At 38.2% G+C, this 16,752-nt stretch overlaps 1 protein-coding gene across 1 annotated transcript; it reads left to right on the top strand.

Moving 5' to 3' along the window:
- Positions 1-1,751: 1,751 nt before the first annotated feature.
- On the top strand, positions 1,752-16,042 carry LOC122975635 (NACHT, LRR and PYD domains-containing protein 12-like). Its single transcript, XM_044344160.1, has 6 exons — positions 1,752-2,114; positions 6,842-7,133; positions 9,765-11,622; positions 12,928-13,101; positions 13,923-14,010; positions 16,031-16,042. Exons 2-6 carry the CDS (start codon positions 6,854-6,856, stop codon positions 16,040-16,042), a joined length of 2,412 nt encoding a protein of 803 aa, XP_044200095.1. The 5' UTR covers positions 1,752-2,114; positions 6,842-6,853.
- The last annotated feature ends 710 nt before the right edge of the window (positions 16,043-16,752 follow it).

Genomic DNA, 16,752 nt, shown 5'->3' with positions numbered 1-16,752 from the left:
CATTACCCACATTACAAGTTTAATTTTATTCCATTGTTTTAATATGAACATGTTTTTAGTACAAATGATATAAATTGTACATTATCACACAGTTTCAGTGTTGTTAGAGGCTATTTGAATTGAAGTAGCTGCAAACAATTCATATGCAACATCACATGGGTCAATAGTCTTCTGGTAATATTCTATTTTTTGATTAGACAAGACAAAGAAAACAGCTTTTTTAACCTAATTTAACCTCATAATTGTATATTATGAAAGATTATCAGTTAACGTGGCTTGAGTTTATACTTTCAAATAGAGCACTATGCCCTTGTACTATATGCTTGACAATCATTGTAGATTTAAAAAAACAAAACAAAAACAACATCTTACTTTCTTACCTTCCACAGAATTGAAGCTGTGTGGCTGCATGACTTCCTCTGGCCAGTGTCCAGGAGCACCCTGCTGTCTCTACTGGTCCCTGGTTTGTCACCAGTACCCAGGCCCAGTGCACTGGACTGCTGGCCAGAAATATCAGATCAACTTTTACTTGATGAGTAATATGTGAAGATACTGGTGGGATTCAGTGCTCTTGTAATTTTTCATAGTGGCTCCATCTACTCCAAGGGACACCACAAAATAATTAATTGTATCCGGCTACGTTATTTATGGCCACTTTCTCAAGTCATCCTCCCACCTGCTAGTGGCGATCCGTTTCCTGTTATAACTTCCTGTTTTATGAAACAAACCACACTGGCTACCTCGAGTGCTGTTGGGACATAGAGAAAATAAAATCTTTTGTCATCCATTGGATTGTAAAGCAGTGTGAGAGGCCGGATGATTTTCATGGGTCTGCCTAGGTGAAATGCTGTAAAGCTCATTCATACTTTGACTCAGGTCAGTCAGGTTTTTGGTGATACATAAAGAAAAAGGGGAGCAGCCAGTACTTCCTGCCGGACTCCTACAACGCTTCAGATCCCTAGACCCAGAGATTCCCAGTGTGAACTGGGTGGTGAGCCGAACTGAACCACTGGTATCGAACCTGAGATGCGTGCAGGGTTCCTTGGTTTCTCCTTTCTCATGGACTGTGCGGTAGGACTAAAATAAATAGTGATACACTGACAGTCAGAAAAGGGCCCCAACACAATAAGTACTAACTTTGGGAAAGCGTATCTTTTATTTTTATTTTGCTGGCTTTATTATTTTAGTTTGTTATTTTTCATACATTGTTCTTTCCAAAAAGCTGTTGTATTACATGTTGACCTTTCAGCTTGAAATAACAAGTGGCCACAAACCATTGCTGTCTGTGTCATTATTGATGTTCAAAATACTGGCTCTTAAAAGCTTAGTGTCTTCTGTTACTGGTCCAGTTATTACTATTGACTATTACTTACCTGTGTTCCGTTATTACATCGTAACAAGGGTTACATTTGTCTTTGCTTTTACAGGAAATATAGACAATAATGATAAGGTGACAAAGGCAGGAAGTACAACATGTACTAAACATTTCTTCATGTGTGGTAAACAAAAATTCTCATGCGAAAGTTTCACTCTGCAAAAAGGAGGTCAGATCTTTCTATGCACATCAGCATCAGTCGTGTGGTTTCCACAGTGTGCTGTAGTTGACTTTTTAACTATCAAGGATGAGATGTGGCATAGAAATTAGATGAACTTTCTAATTTTTTGCTTCTGTAATTATAGTAATAACTAAGTTGAAGAAGGCCTATGTTGCTGAAGCAGAAGGAAGCACATCTCCCACCATACAGGTGAATTATGTTCTGTTTTGTTTTCTACTTTATATCTTACTGGAGGTGGTTTGATACTTCATTCCTGTGCTCACATTTAGTGTACCTAAATGTGGAAACTAAGCTAGAAGTGTGCCTGTACACACAGAAAGATGACAAGAAGTGGTGGTTTGTGAAAGGTGCACATAGCTTTATAATGGCGGAAGTTGGGGGAATTCAACAGGGTGAAGAAAGAGGAAGCTGAGGTCAGAACAGTATCTTCCTCTCTGTGACTAAAGAGCAGAAACTTCATCTGGAAACTCAAAGACAACCTTTAGTTGAAGTGTCAGATGGAATAATTTAACTGTATCGTTGATCTTTCTACATTTGAAGAACTCTGAATCCTGCTTGGTGAGTTTTATTTAATATAAATATAAAAACACATTTATCTGTGCTCAAGTATAAAATTCCTCCATATTGATGGTCTTTAAATTATATACGTGATTCTCTTTGTCTCTGCATTCTGGTGAGGTTGAATTTGGGAAGATGACTTTTTCCAGTCTTGTCTGACCAATCCTTGCTGTTCATCCTTTGTGAAGTTTATTTGAAATTATTATTATTATCCACAAGTTGTTTACATCTGTGGAAATAAAATGTTGAAAGAAAAAGGTAAATAAATGAGTATGTTCCTCTGGTAATAAGGATACTTAGGACATAATTAAATGTTGTAAGTTAAGATTTATTTTTAAAGAAGGAGCAAGATGCATTTTTTAACGGCAGTAAAAAGGTTTTAAAACCTTTGAAAACTATTTTGAAAAGTATGAAAACAACAGAAAATACTGGAGCTTTTGTCGTCTGTGTGATAAAGTCTCAGATGATTTGAGTTGCATTTACCATGCAGGTCTTGAACAGTTGCACTGGTGAGAAGGCATGAGATGAAATAATCATTAAATCCATATCTGTATAATTGACATGTTTATATGAGCAAAGGATCAGATGAGGACTGTACATGTGATGTGAAAGGTTGCACGTAGTGATGAACCCATAGTAAATTATTACACATTATTTACACTGTTTGAACTCATTGTTTTGGTTTTACAAATTTAGAGACTTGCTGGTGAATAAAGTGGAACAGCTAAAGAGATTCATATTTGTAGACATGGACAAAGACACCACTCCACACTGAAGCTAATGTTGCTCAGTGGCTGCTATGTAAAAAAGGCACTGCGTGTCAACATGTTTGTCCTATCAACTTATACGTCCATTTTGTGTTGTTGTGGAAATTTACCTCTTGCACTTGACTTCAATGAGGAAAGAAACAATTTCTAAATGCATTATTGTCATACTTTCTTTAATGCTCAGAACATGGCTCACTCACACTGATACAGACATACAAGCTGTCTCTCTCCACTGACTGTTAAAGGCAAAATGCCAAAAAATAATTTTGAAAAAAGCATTGATTAAAGCCTTCTGTTTCTCCAGAGGAAGATGTGTGAAAGTCAGAGTCGGTGTAAAGTGAAAACTACAAGTTTGAAGATTGAAAAAATCTGTGGGTGTGGAGTTAGAAAGAAGTGAGGTTAGCAGACCTCTGTAGCTCCTCATCTCTGATGGACGCAGCAGCTCCAGGCTAAATTAGCTGGAAGTGCTCAGACTCCATTTTTCTGTGTATTCTGTGTAACATGTATATTTTGGACATCACTGTCATTTTGATCTACATAAATAAAAATTCACAACATTCTTAACTGTATGAGATTATTGCCATAATAACTTTATAATTATAATCCAAAGCAGGTCCTCTCAGTACTACTGCTTGTACTTCCATATTAAAGTAGACGGGTTTAAGGTGTTTCAAAGAGAAATAACTTACTATCAGCATCATTAATCAGTACTGGAACATTGGCTCCTCCTTACTTCACTGTAGATGGTGGATTTACAGGAAACGTCAAACCATGGTCGACTCACAGTGAACTGCCATCAGACCAGTCAGACTGTGAACTTAAATATGAGGAAACATTCATCATCATCCGTTATCAGTTATGAGGAAACAGCAGCCTACACGCACACAGGACTGATTATCAGAGTTTAGTCTCAGGGCGTCTCACTGTAACAGAGACTGATGAAGTAGAAGAATCAGAGGTGAGGTAAGATGAGAATATGTAGAGTAAGTTAAACTCTGCCTCTCTGAAAATATTCACATCTGAAATGATTTTATTTCATGTTTGAGAAACTATTTTCTAAAGGTTTGCCGATATTTCTTTTTATCGTCATTCTGGACAGACAGTAATTTAAACTTGTCTGTCTGTGTGAGCAGGAAAGAAGAGCTTAAGAGTGCAAAACATGTTTTTGGAAATGTTGCAGTTCAGATTCAGTTATCTGCAAGGTGTCATAATGACGAAGGAGATGGTTTATATGTTCATTGAGTGTGAATGAAAACCACGTGTACTGGAGATGATTTACTCAATGGTTATGGTTACTTTATTGTACTTGATGGCAATTTTTAGTCAGCATTTCCTCCTACTTTATAATTTTACTCCAATACATTTCTTAGGTGAATATTGTTCTCTCTACTGCACTGAATGTATCTGACAGAGTAAATTACTGACTTTGCAGATTAAGATTTTACCTACAAATTTGATTATCTGATCTTTTTTTAGTAATAAAAATGCATTTATATAGATGAAAACAGTGTAAAAAGAAGTTAAAAGTATACATATGACCAGCTAAACATTTATGTATCAGCCATAATATAATATAAAATTTTGATTTACATTAGTCTCTACTAACACATCCGAATCTAGTGAATCGAGTTGTATTGCACTGTGGGTAATGTGGGCACCAGGTTTTGATAGGAGAGAACAACGTGTGAAATAAAAAACATGATCTCTCTGGTTCTGCTGCATTGAATTCAATCCTGGTTTATAAACTATCCATTGTGAATCAATGTTATAGGAAAGCAATGCTGAATCGATGGAGTGCTCTTTTAGGTATACGGTCATGATGTCAGCTATATTAAAGATTCTATGTCTGAAGGAGTACTAGTGATGAGATTGGATGGTTAGAAAATAATTATCCTATGTTGGGCCAACTGTGAGCAAGGGCACATAAAATTGTGATTAAAAATTTAGATAATTTTTAAAAAATTGTATGATGGGAGATCATTCCAAGAAAGGCCATAAGAGTGTTCATCCTTCAACAATGTCTTGTTCAGAGACATTTTAATTGTAGAACAAAAATACTTGCTGTGAGATGCAGCCATAGTTGCTTCCTTTCCTGGTGTTCGGCTGATAGAAAGAAGTTGAGTGAACTCCAGGAAATGTGAAAACAGGAGGCAGTCATTATGCTCTGCTTCAATACATAGTGTAAAGCACTTTAAACTGCCTTTGTCTATGAATTTGCTGTATAAATAAACTTCCTTGCAGATTTTGGCATCTAGCTCAACCAAAGGAAACAGGATGAGTGTTTATTACCAACATCTGTAGAAGTACTGGTAGGTGATACAGGACTGAAAATAGAGAGACTTTATTAGGAGCAAACAACACGTTTTGCCTGTAGCTTTTTCAGGTTCGTTCAGCAAAATTGCATGAATACTCACAAGTGTGATAAATACATTTGAGTCACATGACTAATTATCACAACCCTCACTTTTTCAAGTGAACATTTTACAAAGGACTTAATAAAAAGACATTTTTCAAAAAACATTACATGGTCAATATTACAAAGTTACAAGAATACACCATCTCACATAATTTAAACTCCATTAGGAAAATTAACTCCTTAGCAGAATAGACTGTCGTTCCTACAACTGTCCCTCTACACCACTAAATGGGAAGGGTGAGTGCCTGAGGATCTAGTGGTTCATCTCTCCCTAAGAGTCCAAATTACCTGTGGAAAGAGTACAAGTTAACATTTTCATATCACAGGCAAGAACTCAAATCCTGTGTTTCATTAAGTCCATAAGGTTCAATGGTATTCGGTTCATCAAAATGCCTCGCTTCTTAAGAGCTGGTTAATCAAATTACCACCCCTTGGATTGGGTCGCACTCTTTCAATGCCAATAAATTTGAGGGAAGTAGCCAACCCATGGTTCTTCTCCTTGTAGTGCCTCGCAATGGCATAATCCATATTCCCATTTCTAATGGCAGCTTTATGCTCAGCAACTTTCAGTGTGAGAAGGCGCTTGGCCTACATACATCAAGCAACATGGACATTTCAGGATGTAAATGACATATGTAGAGAGACAACTAATGAATTATTTTATATTATATTTCTTTCCTGTATTAGGTTAATTAAATGTCTTGGTATCAAGAGTATTTAAACAGTGCGCACATTTTCCACAACTATAATGTCCATACACTTGAGAAAGCCAGTTAATTTGTGCAGGTTCCTTATACATAGAACTGAAAACAGTATCTCTGACATGTCTGCTTCTCTTGAAACAAAAATGAGGTCTAGAGGGTGACAAATGATTCAAACTTGGGTCACATTCTAGAAATTTTCCAGTGTTTGTTTATAATTTGTTTCACTTCCATGGATGCCGTACAATATTCAGATACAAAAGTTATTCTGTTTTCAGTATGTTTAAGGGGATGATTTAATAATTTTTCCCTATCTATTCAATTATTATTCTATTATTATTTTCCCTTCAGGTATTTGCAGGACAAACAGCTCCCCTCAGCGTCCAGCGTTATCAGCCGACCATTCATGAACTCCTGTAGAGGTATGTGAGGTAAAAATAGAAAAGTTTATCCTTAAATGTGCTGTAATACCAGCAGAGGGCAGCACTTCATAAAAACATGATAATGTCCACCGAAAGTACAACAATAAAAATGAGATATACTCATTTGATATGAAATACAGACACCAAAAGCCTCACACTTGGAATATGGCTGAAAAACATTTGTTGTTTGCTTCCTCACAGAGGATGTAAATGTATTCAGCTAGAATTCATTTGATATTGTGGATTGTCATGAGTTCTGCAGTGATGAAAGACTGAAACTATGAAAATAAATTGTGACCTGTTTGTTCAAGCAGTAGATGATTTACATTTAACATGCACATGTACAGAAGTCATACTGGTAAAGTGTCATGATGAGAACTGAATACATATTCTTCCTGTTTAAAATTTCTCTTATTTTCAGCAGGGGGGCATAATGGTGAAACTTAAAGAGGAGCTCTGGGAAACTCTGGAGGAATTACACAAAGATGCGTTTAAGAAGTTCAAGTGGTTCCTGAACCAGGATGACATCCTGGAGGGCTTTAAAGGCATCCCAGTGGCTCAGCTGGAGAAAGCAGGAAGGCAGGACACAGTGGATCTAATGGTACAGAAACATCAGGATCATAGAGCTCTGCAGCTGACCATGAAGATTTTAGAAAAGATCAGCAGGAATGATCTGGTGCAGCGTTTACAAAACTCCCACTCAGGACCAAAAGGTAAGTTAGGGGAAGGAATCTGAAAAGCAGTGTACGTGCATTTCATATATTATTACATGAGTTATCAGTTACAGTATTCTATTAATAGTAACGTGTTAACAAAAATATGTAGAAATCATGTTCGAGATTGATTTGTCATTCTTTATGGTACCACCTTCATCGAAAATAAAAAGTAGCAGGATAAAGAATATTTCTTTAATGATTCACAAGCTAAGATAAATTTGGTTAACTGGCTCACAATATGGAAAAAACAACAACCCTTTTCCCCTTTTTTACCTGCCACATCCTTGTTGCTCACTGCAACCAGTCATCTGTTAGTCTTTCTCCATCTTACCCTCACTGGGAAACAATACTCCAAGATACTTGAACTTCCTCACTGGGGAAACCCCCAGAAGAGATCATTTAACTTTTTACAACTTCTTGGGCTTATCCCAACTACTTCACACTTGGTTACACAAGACAAGACAGGACAAAACTTTATTGTCCCGGAGCGAAATTTGCCTCGGTCACACAACACTGCTGCTGTACAGTACCAAATAATTCACACATCATCCATTTCACAAATACCATGATAAAAACCTTCATTCACCATCCAAAGGTCAATGCAACAATCCCCAATGAGCCAGCATGGTGGCAACCCCATGTTGTTTTTTGGGTCAAGTTTGACTGTGCCAGATAGGTGCTGGTGTGGCCTCCAGGTCCCCCTCAGGGCTTGCTCTAGAAGAGGGTCCCAGTTTCTGCACAAAGTTGCTCTGTCAGTTACCAGGAATGATCTGGTGAGGGAGTTGCCAAACATCAGGTCAGGAGCAGAGGGTCAGTCACAGAAAGAGACAAACATGACATCACATGCAGACAGCAGATCTGTGAGGAGAAACAGTCCAGACAGTAAATATTTGGACAGTTAGACATTTTTTTGTCCTTTGGGCTCTGTGCTTCAGCACATTCAATTTAAGATAAAATAACTGATACTACATTAAAGTCACTGCTTTAATTTGATTAGGTATACGTCAGCATAGAAAAAAACTGTGTGGGAGATAAAGACCTTTTAACACAAAGTGCCCAAATTGCAGGCATTCAAAAGTAATGGGTCAGATACTAGGGATGTGCAGAGAGCCCAGTATTTGTATTTGTATCTGTATTTGTTGAGGCAGCAAAATTATTTGTATTTGTATTGTATTTGACTAAAAGTGGAAAGAGGCTTAAAAATCCTGTTTTTTTTATTACGCTTTTAATTTTAGAAAATTAAAGTATTACAAGTGTTCATAAATAAACTATCTTACAAAGGAGCTCCCCACACTGGGTCTCGAACTGGATTTCCCGGATCATAGACTCATCACCTCATTGCAGACAGACCTCTACCTATTTATAAACCCATTTTTATTATTATTGCCTATTTTTTAAAACCTAACTTTGTGGAAAGGAGAAGGAGAACAACAGGTTATGGAGAGTCCCTTGGGAGCACTTTGTGTGTCAGTAGCTCAGCTTTATCTCTGGGGAACGCCCCAAACTCCAAGAGTGATGTCCAAATTTGGAGTGTGTCATGTAGCAGGTGGATGTGACTCCCCTCGTTGAGACCTGCTGATAGATGTAACAGAGCAGAGGAGAAAGACTGAGATAGCAATGTAACTGACCAGCACATTGGTATATAACATGTTGTTTTTTCTTCCCAAAAACAAATAATTTAAAAAATATTTGTATGAAACAAATATTCGTTAAAAAACAAAAAACAAAAAACAAAACACTATTTGTGCTTTGCCGAATAACCTATTTGTATTTGGGCACAACTCTAACAGATACACATGAAGTCCTGGAGGCTGGTTTCACACTGTGTGGGTAATTTGGGGGGTTGTCATTGGATTACTGAAAGATTGTGGGTGCAACTCTGGAAAACATGAATGAGCTCTTGTCAGGTGGACAGTGACATAGTTCTGAGAGGTGGTCCAGCAAAGTAACCATTATAGGTTTCTGTAATGGTGATTGGGGATTGGAGAAACTTTGAGTTTCACTATGAATGAGAAGTGCGGTACAAACTAAATGTATTATTTTACTATTTTAATTATTTCCCCAGCTAGGTTTCTCCTGGAGAATGTCAATTTCTCTGTCATGTAAACACATAACATGTACTTAATAAAAGACTGTAGAGCAGCTCGGAGAAACAGCAGCTGAATGAAAGGAGAGATCATTACACAGAGTAATTTATCCTTGTATTTAAAGTTAAACTAAAACTTAAACTAACACAAAGTATCCTCTAGAAGTCAAAATGAGTTGATTTCCACCACTTAACATTTTACTGTTTGTTGAATTCAGACACATTCAAGCTGTGAGGAAAAATTCTGACTCAGACACACAAAGTGAAACAGAACAAAAAGTCAGGACTAACAAACATTATTCTATCACTAATACTGATAAAATAAGAAAGACATGATTTGATAATAAGGTCAGTGTAGAGGAGGGATCTGATCACTGATCGGTTGCTTGTACACACAAATTTAAAGTAACAAGGTTACTACTCTGCATGTTAACATGTTATGTGATTACCCACATAACCTGGTTTCTCTGAGTAACCTGGTTCTATAAGTGCATGTAAACACACTGATAGATGTTCAAATCAACATTTTTCTTCTCTTTCAGCAGAAAGTGGTCTGCAGGACGTTTCAGATTTATATAAGATCTATAAGATCAGAATGAGGAGGAAATGTCAACATGTGACTGAAAGACCTGATGCAGAGAGTAGAACCCTCCTCAACAGGATCTACACTGAGCTCTACATCACAGAGATACACAGTGATGCCCTACATGAAATGAGACAGCTTGAGACAGCTTCCAAGACAAAGACCCTCCTTGACACTTCAATCAAGTGTCACGACATCTTTAAAGCCTTACCTGACCACGAGAAATACATCAGAGTCGTTCTGACGAATGGCGTTGCTGGCATTGGAAAAACCTTCTCAGTGCAGAAGTTCACTCTGGACTGGGCAGAGGGCCTGAAAAACCAAGATGTCAGTCTGGTGATTCTGCTTTCGTTCAGGGAGCTGAACTTGATCAAAGATGAGCGGTACAGTCTCCTCAAGCTGATCCATGAATTCCATCCAACATTACAGAAGGTCACAGCAGAGAAGCTCGAGGACTGTAAAGTTTTGTTCATCTTTGATGGCCTGGATGAAAGCAGACTTTCACTGGATTTCAAGAGCAATGAGGCTGTGTCTGATGTCACACAGAAGTCATCAGTCAATGTGCTGTTGACAAACCTTATCGAGGGGCATCTGCTTCCCTTGGCTCTCATCTGGATAACTTCCCGACCTGCAGCAGCCAATCAGATCCCTCTGACATGTGTTGACAGGGTCACAGAAGTACGAGGCTTCAATGATGCCCAGAAGGAGGAGTACTTCAGGAAGAGATTCAGTGATGAAGAGGTGTCCAGCAGAATCATCTCACACATCAAGACATCCAGGATTCTCCACATCATGTGTCACATCCCAGTTTTCTGCTGGATCACTGCTTCAGTTCTGAAGCACATGTTGACTACAGACCAACGAAGAGAGCTGCCCACGACCCTGACTGACATGTACTCACAATTCCTGCTGGTTCAGACAAAGAGGAAGAAGCAAAAGTATGATGAGGGACATGAGAAGAGACCACGGGAGCTGACGGAGGCTGACATGAAAGTTCTTCTGAAGCTAGGGAGGCTGGCGTTTGAACAACTGGAGGAAGGAAACATCATATTCTACCAGAAAGACCTGGAGCAGTGTGGTCTTGATGTCACAGAGGTCTCAGTGTTATCAGGATTTTGTACAGAGATCCTCAAAAGAGAGAAAGTGATCTTCCAGAAAACAGTCTACTGCTTTGTTCATCTGAGCATTCAGGAGTTTCTGGCTGCAGTCTACGTGTACCACTGTTACACCAACAGCAACACAGAGGTACTGGAGGTCTTCCTGGGAGAAAACTACAAACACAGGGAATCAAAACCAAAGTCTTTGCTCAAGAGGATTTCAGCTTACTTCATAAACAATGATAGCTGTGACCCATCTCTGGATGTCTTCCTGATGGGAGCCATGGAGAAATCTCTAAAAAGTAAAAATGGCCACCTGGACCTGTTTCTGCGCTTCCTTCATGGCCTCTCTCTGGAGTCCAACCAGAGTCTCTTAGGAGACCTGCTGGGTCGACAAGAGAATAGTCCAGAAATCATCCAGAGAGTTATCAACAACCTGAAGGAGATGAACACTGAGGACATATCTCCTGACAGAAGCATCAACATTTTCCACTGTCTGATGGAGATGAACGACCTCTCAGTACATCAGGAGATCCAAGAGTTACTGAAGTCAGAGAACAGGTCAGAGAAGAAACTTTCTGTGATCCACTGCTCAGCTCTGGCCTACATGCTGCAGATGTCAGAGGAGGTTCTGGATGAGTTGGACTTGGAGAAGTACAACACATCCGTGGAGGGACGACGGAGACTGATCCCAGCTGTGAGGAACTGCAGAAATGCTCAGTAAGTCCAGATGTGATTGGCATTATAAATCAATGTAGATTAGTAGTTTAGTTCTTCAAATATAAATAATATAAAATTCTTATTACTGTTAAAATAGTGCTCTACTTGTTTATAGCTGAAATAATATGTAAGTTATATTAAATCTCAGATGTTCTTGAGCTGTTTATTGTGAGTGTAAATAATGTTGATTTTTCAGTTGTGTTGTGTGTTGTGTTTATAGTTGTTAAGTTAATGAACACAGTTATTCTATTTCTTTCTGGGAATTATTGGATTTTTACAGTTTTTTCTTCTATTTATCTTCCTTTGGGTGACGGAGGTGTCGTTCAAACCTAGTAGAACAAATGAAGGACTTCAGAGGTTGTGGTTGAAGTTTTATTACAGCAGCATTTTAGCACAACATATATCAGTATTTTATCAGTGACTGCAGTAAAGTTATTATTACATGAGTAGGTTCTGCAAATAAGTTTTTTACCATTATGATTAAGAGTTTAAAATAAGATCTGTATCATTTTCCAAAGGTGATTTCTGAAGTCAGAGAGATTTGCTTTCATCATTATTTTCTTAATGGTTTCTGAGTCATTTCATAGTGAGCACGAGGAATCAGCAAATCAGCAAACTGATTCAGTAATGTCAGTTATGCAACAATATCTAAAGTTTGCTAACATTAACCAACATTAGCCTCCATAAACTACTGGTCATATGAGACAAAACCTGTGAGTGTGTTGAACCAAGCAATGGTGCCTTTCATTTCTTGTGAATTCAACTTTTTATTTAAAGATGGAAGTCGTGTTACACAGTCTTGTTTTTAAGTCTTTCTTATATTCTGTTGGTCACAGAAAGAAACTCTCATGTGTTTTCTCTGTTGTTGGTGTAGAGAAGAGTAGTAGCAGGAAATGCACATCATGGAAACCTCAAAGTAACTCCTTTCTCTCCCTTCATCTGCAAGATGAAAGCAAAACAAAGATTAAAAGTGCTCTGGTAGCCTACTGGTTAAGATGTATGCCATATTACCACGTCTGTGGTTTGATTCTGGTGGTAGACCTTTGTTGCATGTCATTCTCTGTCTTTCTCTCCTCTTGTTTCCTGTTATCTCTTAACTGTTGCTTTCCATTAAAGGGATAAAATGCCCCCCCCCCCCCCCCCCCCCCCACACACACAAAAAAAATAAAAAATAAATAAAAATGATGAGCTGAACCACTGATGTGAAGAGCAAATGTTAATCAAAATAGGGAATGTCAAACTGTTTTGTCAAATAAAGTGTCCTCTTTCACAATCACATATGTTGTAATATATGTGTCATGACAGACTCTCTGGCTGTGGACTCTCAAAGACTCACTGTGAAATTGTGGCCTCAGCTCTGAAGTCCGACCCCTCCCATCTGAGAGAGTTGGACTTGAGCTACAATGACCTACAAAATTCAGGAGTGAAACTGCTTTCTGCTGGACTGGAGAGTCCAAACTGTAGACTGGAGACTCTGAGGTCAGTTCACTGGCTGTAGCTTTGGTAGTTTTTTTCTATATATTCAATTCAATTCCTTCACTGAAGTTTCAAATGTTTAGTTCATAAATTTTCAGGATTTGCCTGAGCACAAATCTGTAGAATTTAAATTTTTTCAGGGATTCAAAATCCACAGTCTTGTTCTGTGTGAACATGACTCCCAAATTTTAAACTAGAATTTGGCTTCAGCAGTCTGAGTTACACATATCAAGTAAATATCTTTCTGTTTCTTCAGTGTTTCCTTGTTAAGCTGCAGTGGAGGGATCGTAACTCAAAGAGGGAATTTTGTACTAAATATTCTGTAATTTTCAGTGAGACAAATCAAGTGGGTGTCTACCAGACAAAGCCTTATATTAGCTTTGGCTGAACTTACAAACTCATTTCCTGCAGTGTAGCTGTGTTAGGAAGAGACCACTTCATAGTCATTATGGACAAGCGGAAAGATTACTGCCACCAATAACATGTTTTAATTACACATACCTACTAAACTATCAAATACAAGAAGGAGATCATGTAATAAATAATGAACAGGTTTTCAGTCAAGCATGTCTGATTTTATATTTAACCTCTAATTACAGACTTGACTGAGTTCAGCAGCAATTTATGAATCAGTGTTGACATGAATAGGTGTCTGAATGTTGTGGTGACATTTGGATGATGTCTGTAGAAGGCTGACATTATAATGATCTACAATAACACAATGACAAAGTTACTCTGCTCATTTTAGGGAAAAGCTCATTGATTAGGAAATAGTAAAGTTGATTAGAAATGGATTTAATCTACATCATTTTTTCTTTATTCAGATTTAGTTTCTGTAGTTTGTCAGAGATCAGCTGTGCTTCTCTGGCCTCTGCTCTGAAGTCGAACCCCTCCCATCTGAGAGAGCTGGATGTGAGTCACAACAAGCTAAAGGATTCAGGAGTGAAGCAGCTGTGTGAATTTCTGGAGAGTCCACACTGTAGACTGAAGACTCTGGGGTCAGTTCACTAACTGTCTGTTACTATTGTTGATATTAATGCTTAACAACTGAACCTAATTTATGTACATTCAGAGCTTACATCCATGAAGTCAATTTTCTTTTTTCCATATTTTCATTTTTTATTGTACAATTTTTTTCTGCAGTTATGAAAGATGACTGGTTCTTAAAGTCGTTACCACTGAGCTATAGAAATACATATATCAATAGAGTTATGACTCTTTGTCAGCCTGGCCAAAGTGCTGAAAAGGAACTTGGGCTGTTTTTACTCTCCTCTATTAATGATGAGTAACAGGCAGAGGGTATGACAGAGAGCCTTCCTATATGTTTTAAGACTATCCTTCCAGACTAAGCAAGATTCTTCTAGTTTGGTGGAATGCCAAATCCTTTCAAATTTTTGCAATGTTTGCTTTAATTTGTGGTTTTGGGAGTTAAACCATGGAGCTAATCTCTTATGTTTTATTATTTTCCTTTTTAAAGGTGCAGTGGAGTCAAGTGTTATTCACAATGAGCCTGTGGCATTATCAACAAGATTATCAATTTGGGAGGGACTAAAATTAGCATAAGAGTCCTGTGTAGTATTGAGACATAGCACTGAATTCAATACTGATGGAACTGCTTCCAGCATTATCAAATAGACATCTAATGAAGACATTTTCATCTAATGGCGTGTAATCCAGGAATAATAGGAATTCAAAAGTTATCAAGTAATGGTCTGATAAAATAGGATTTTGTGGAAAAACTATCAAATGCTCAATTTCGATGCCGTAAGTCAGAACAAGATCGAGGGTGTGATTAAGACAGTGAGTGGGTTTATTTACACTCTGAAAGAAGCCAATTGAGTCTAATAATGAGATAAACAGAGTGCTACGACTATCATTATCAACATGAATATTGAAATCATCTACTATAATTACTTTATCTGTACTAAGGACTAAGTTTGATAAGAACTCTTAGAATTCAGATAAGAATTCAGAGTATGGGCCAGGAGGACGGTACACTATAACAAATAGAATTGGCTGTAAAGCTTTCCAGGTTATGTGAGAGATATTAAGAACAAGGCTTTTGAAATGTAGGTCTAGGGTTGATAATTAGGCTTGAGTTGAAGATGGCTGCAACTCCACCTCGTTGCCCAGTATCTCAAGGATTGTGAGTCTTAATATGACTGGGGGGAGTGGATTCATTAAGGTTTACATATTTTTCATGACATGGCCAGGTTTCAGTAAGATTAAATAAATCAATATGATGATCTGAGATTAGATCATTTACTAATATGGCTTTAGATGATAGTGATCTAATGTTTAAGAGTCCACATTCATTCTCCTATTTTGTTGTGCAATTGCAGACATTGTGTTTATTTTTTTTAGATTTTTATGAATGACCCCTCTTTTGTTTATTTTAGATTGAATTGATTTAAGTGATCAGGGGACAGACACAGTCTCTATGTGGTTTTGGGTGGGTAACTGCTCTGACTGAAGCACAGAGAAACTTGTAGGACTGCAGCTCTGCATCCTGGTCTCAACTCTAGAGGTTGCCATGGTTTTGGTTTACTAATAAACTCAGCCATATTTCTAGATATGAGAGCAGCTCCGTCCGAAGTGGGATGTATGCCGTCTCTCCTAACTAGACAAGGTCTTCCCCAGAAAGTCCACCCATTGTCTATGAAGCCCATGTCATTTGCTGGACACCACCTAGACAGCCAGCAGTTATACATGCAGGTATACATGTCATCACTGGTCAGATTATGCAGGGGCCCAGAGAAACCAAGGAGTCCGACATTGTCTTTGCATATGTACACAACATTGATTTTAATGCCCTCTGACTGGCATAATCGTGAGTCGTTAGTGCCAACAAGAATAACAATTGTATCATATTTACGCTTATCCTTAGCCAGCAGTTTTAAATGTGATTCTGTGTCACTTGCTCTTGCCCCAGGAATACATTTAGCTATGGCTGTTGGTGTTGCTAACTTCACGTTTCTGACTATAGAGCTGCCAATAATCAGAGTTGGTTTCTAAGCGGGTGTGTCACAGAGTTTGGAGAACCTGTTCAAAATGTGAACTGGTTGGTGGTGGGCTTCTGTGGAACCATGGGCTTCTGCCACCCTGGCTTCCTGGCTGCTCAGGAACTACCAGGGGAGTATGAGCTACACTAGGTCAGCTCCCACCGCACAGTGGCTAATGATTGGTTTTCTATAGAATTTTGGATATAATTTGATATAGCTATCTTTGATTGCTTGTGGCTGAGGGGCGTTACTGTTTGGAGAGGTGACTGAACAGCAATTATATACTCACCTGGTCATGGCGGCGAGTGAGTCAGTCTGGGAGTGTCGGACGGGTTGAGGCTGTGGTTCAATGCCAATTTTGACCACTTTATAGCAATTCAATACAATTTTTAGATATTTTTTCATTATCTTTTGAGTTTAATAGGAATTATGGAGTTGTTTTTGTTTATGTTTGTAAACCCTTTTTTGCTAAAATAAATTATTCAAAGTTTTGACAAGTTTGGAGTGCGTCTTGAAAACCACCATGGGCTCAAACTTTTACCCGTTCAAGGCATCGCTACCCTCAGATGCCAGGACAGGTGAAGTCACTACTACTACTACACACTACTGAAGTAGCAGCAAGTTGTCATTGATATTAATGAGAGCTCTTTTT

The sequence above is a fragment of the Thunnus albacares genome, chromosome 23 (assembly GCF_914725855.1).
Source record: "Thunnus albacares chromosome 23, fThuAlb1.1, whole genome shotgun sequence".
NCBI lineage: Eukaryota > Metazoa > Chordata > Actinopteri > Scombriformes > Scombridae > Thunnus > Thunnus albacares.
The sequence above is the reverse complement of the archived record's forward strand: the minus strand, read 5'-3'. Positions and strand labels throughout refer to the sequence as shown.

Excerpts from the sequence above, each read along its gene's own strand:
- LOC122975635 (XM_044344160.1), top strand. The coding sequence starts at position 6,854 with ATGGTGAAACTTAAAGAGGAGCTCTGGGAAACTCTGGAGGAATTACAC. Across the intron at positions 7,134-9,764 it reads CTCCCACTCAGGACCAAAAG|CAGAAAGTGGTCTGCAGGAC; the intron begins GTAAGTTAGGGG and ends CTTCTCTTTCAG. Across the intron at positions 13,102-13,922 it reads TGTAGACTGGAGACTCTGAG|ATTTAGTTTCTGTAGTTTGT; the intron begins GTCAGTTCACTG and ends TTCTTTATTCAG.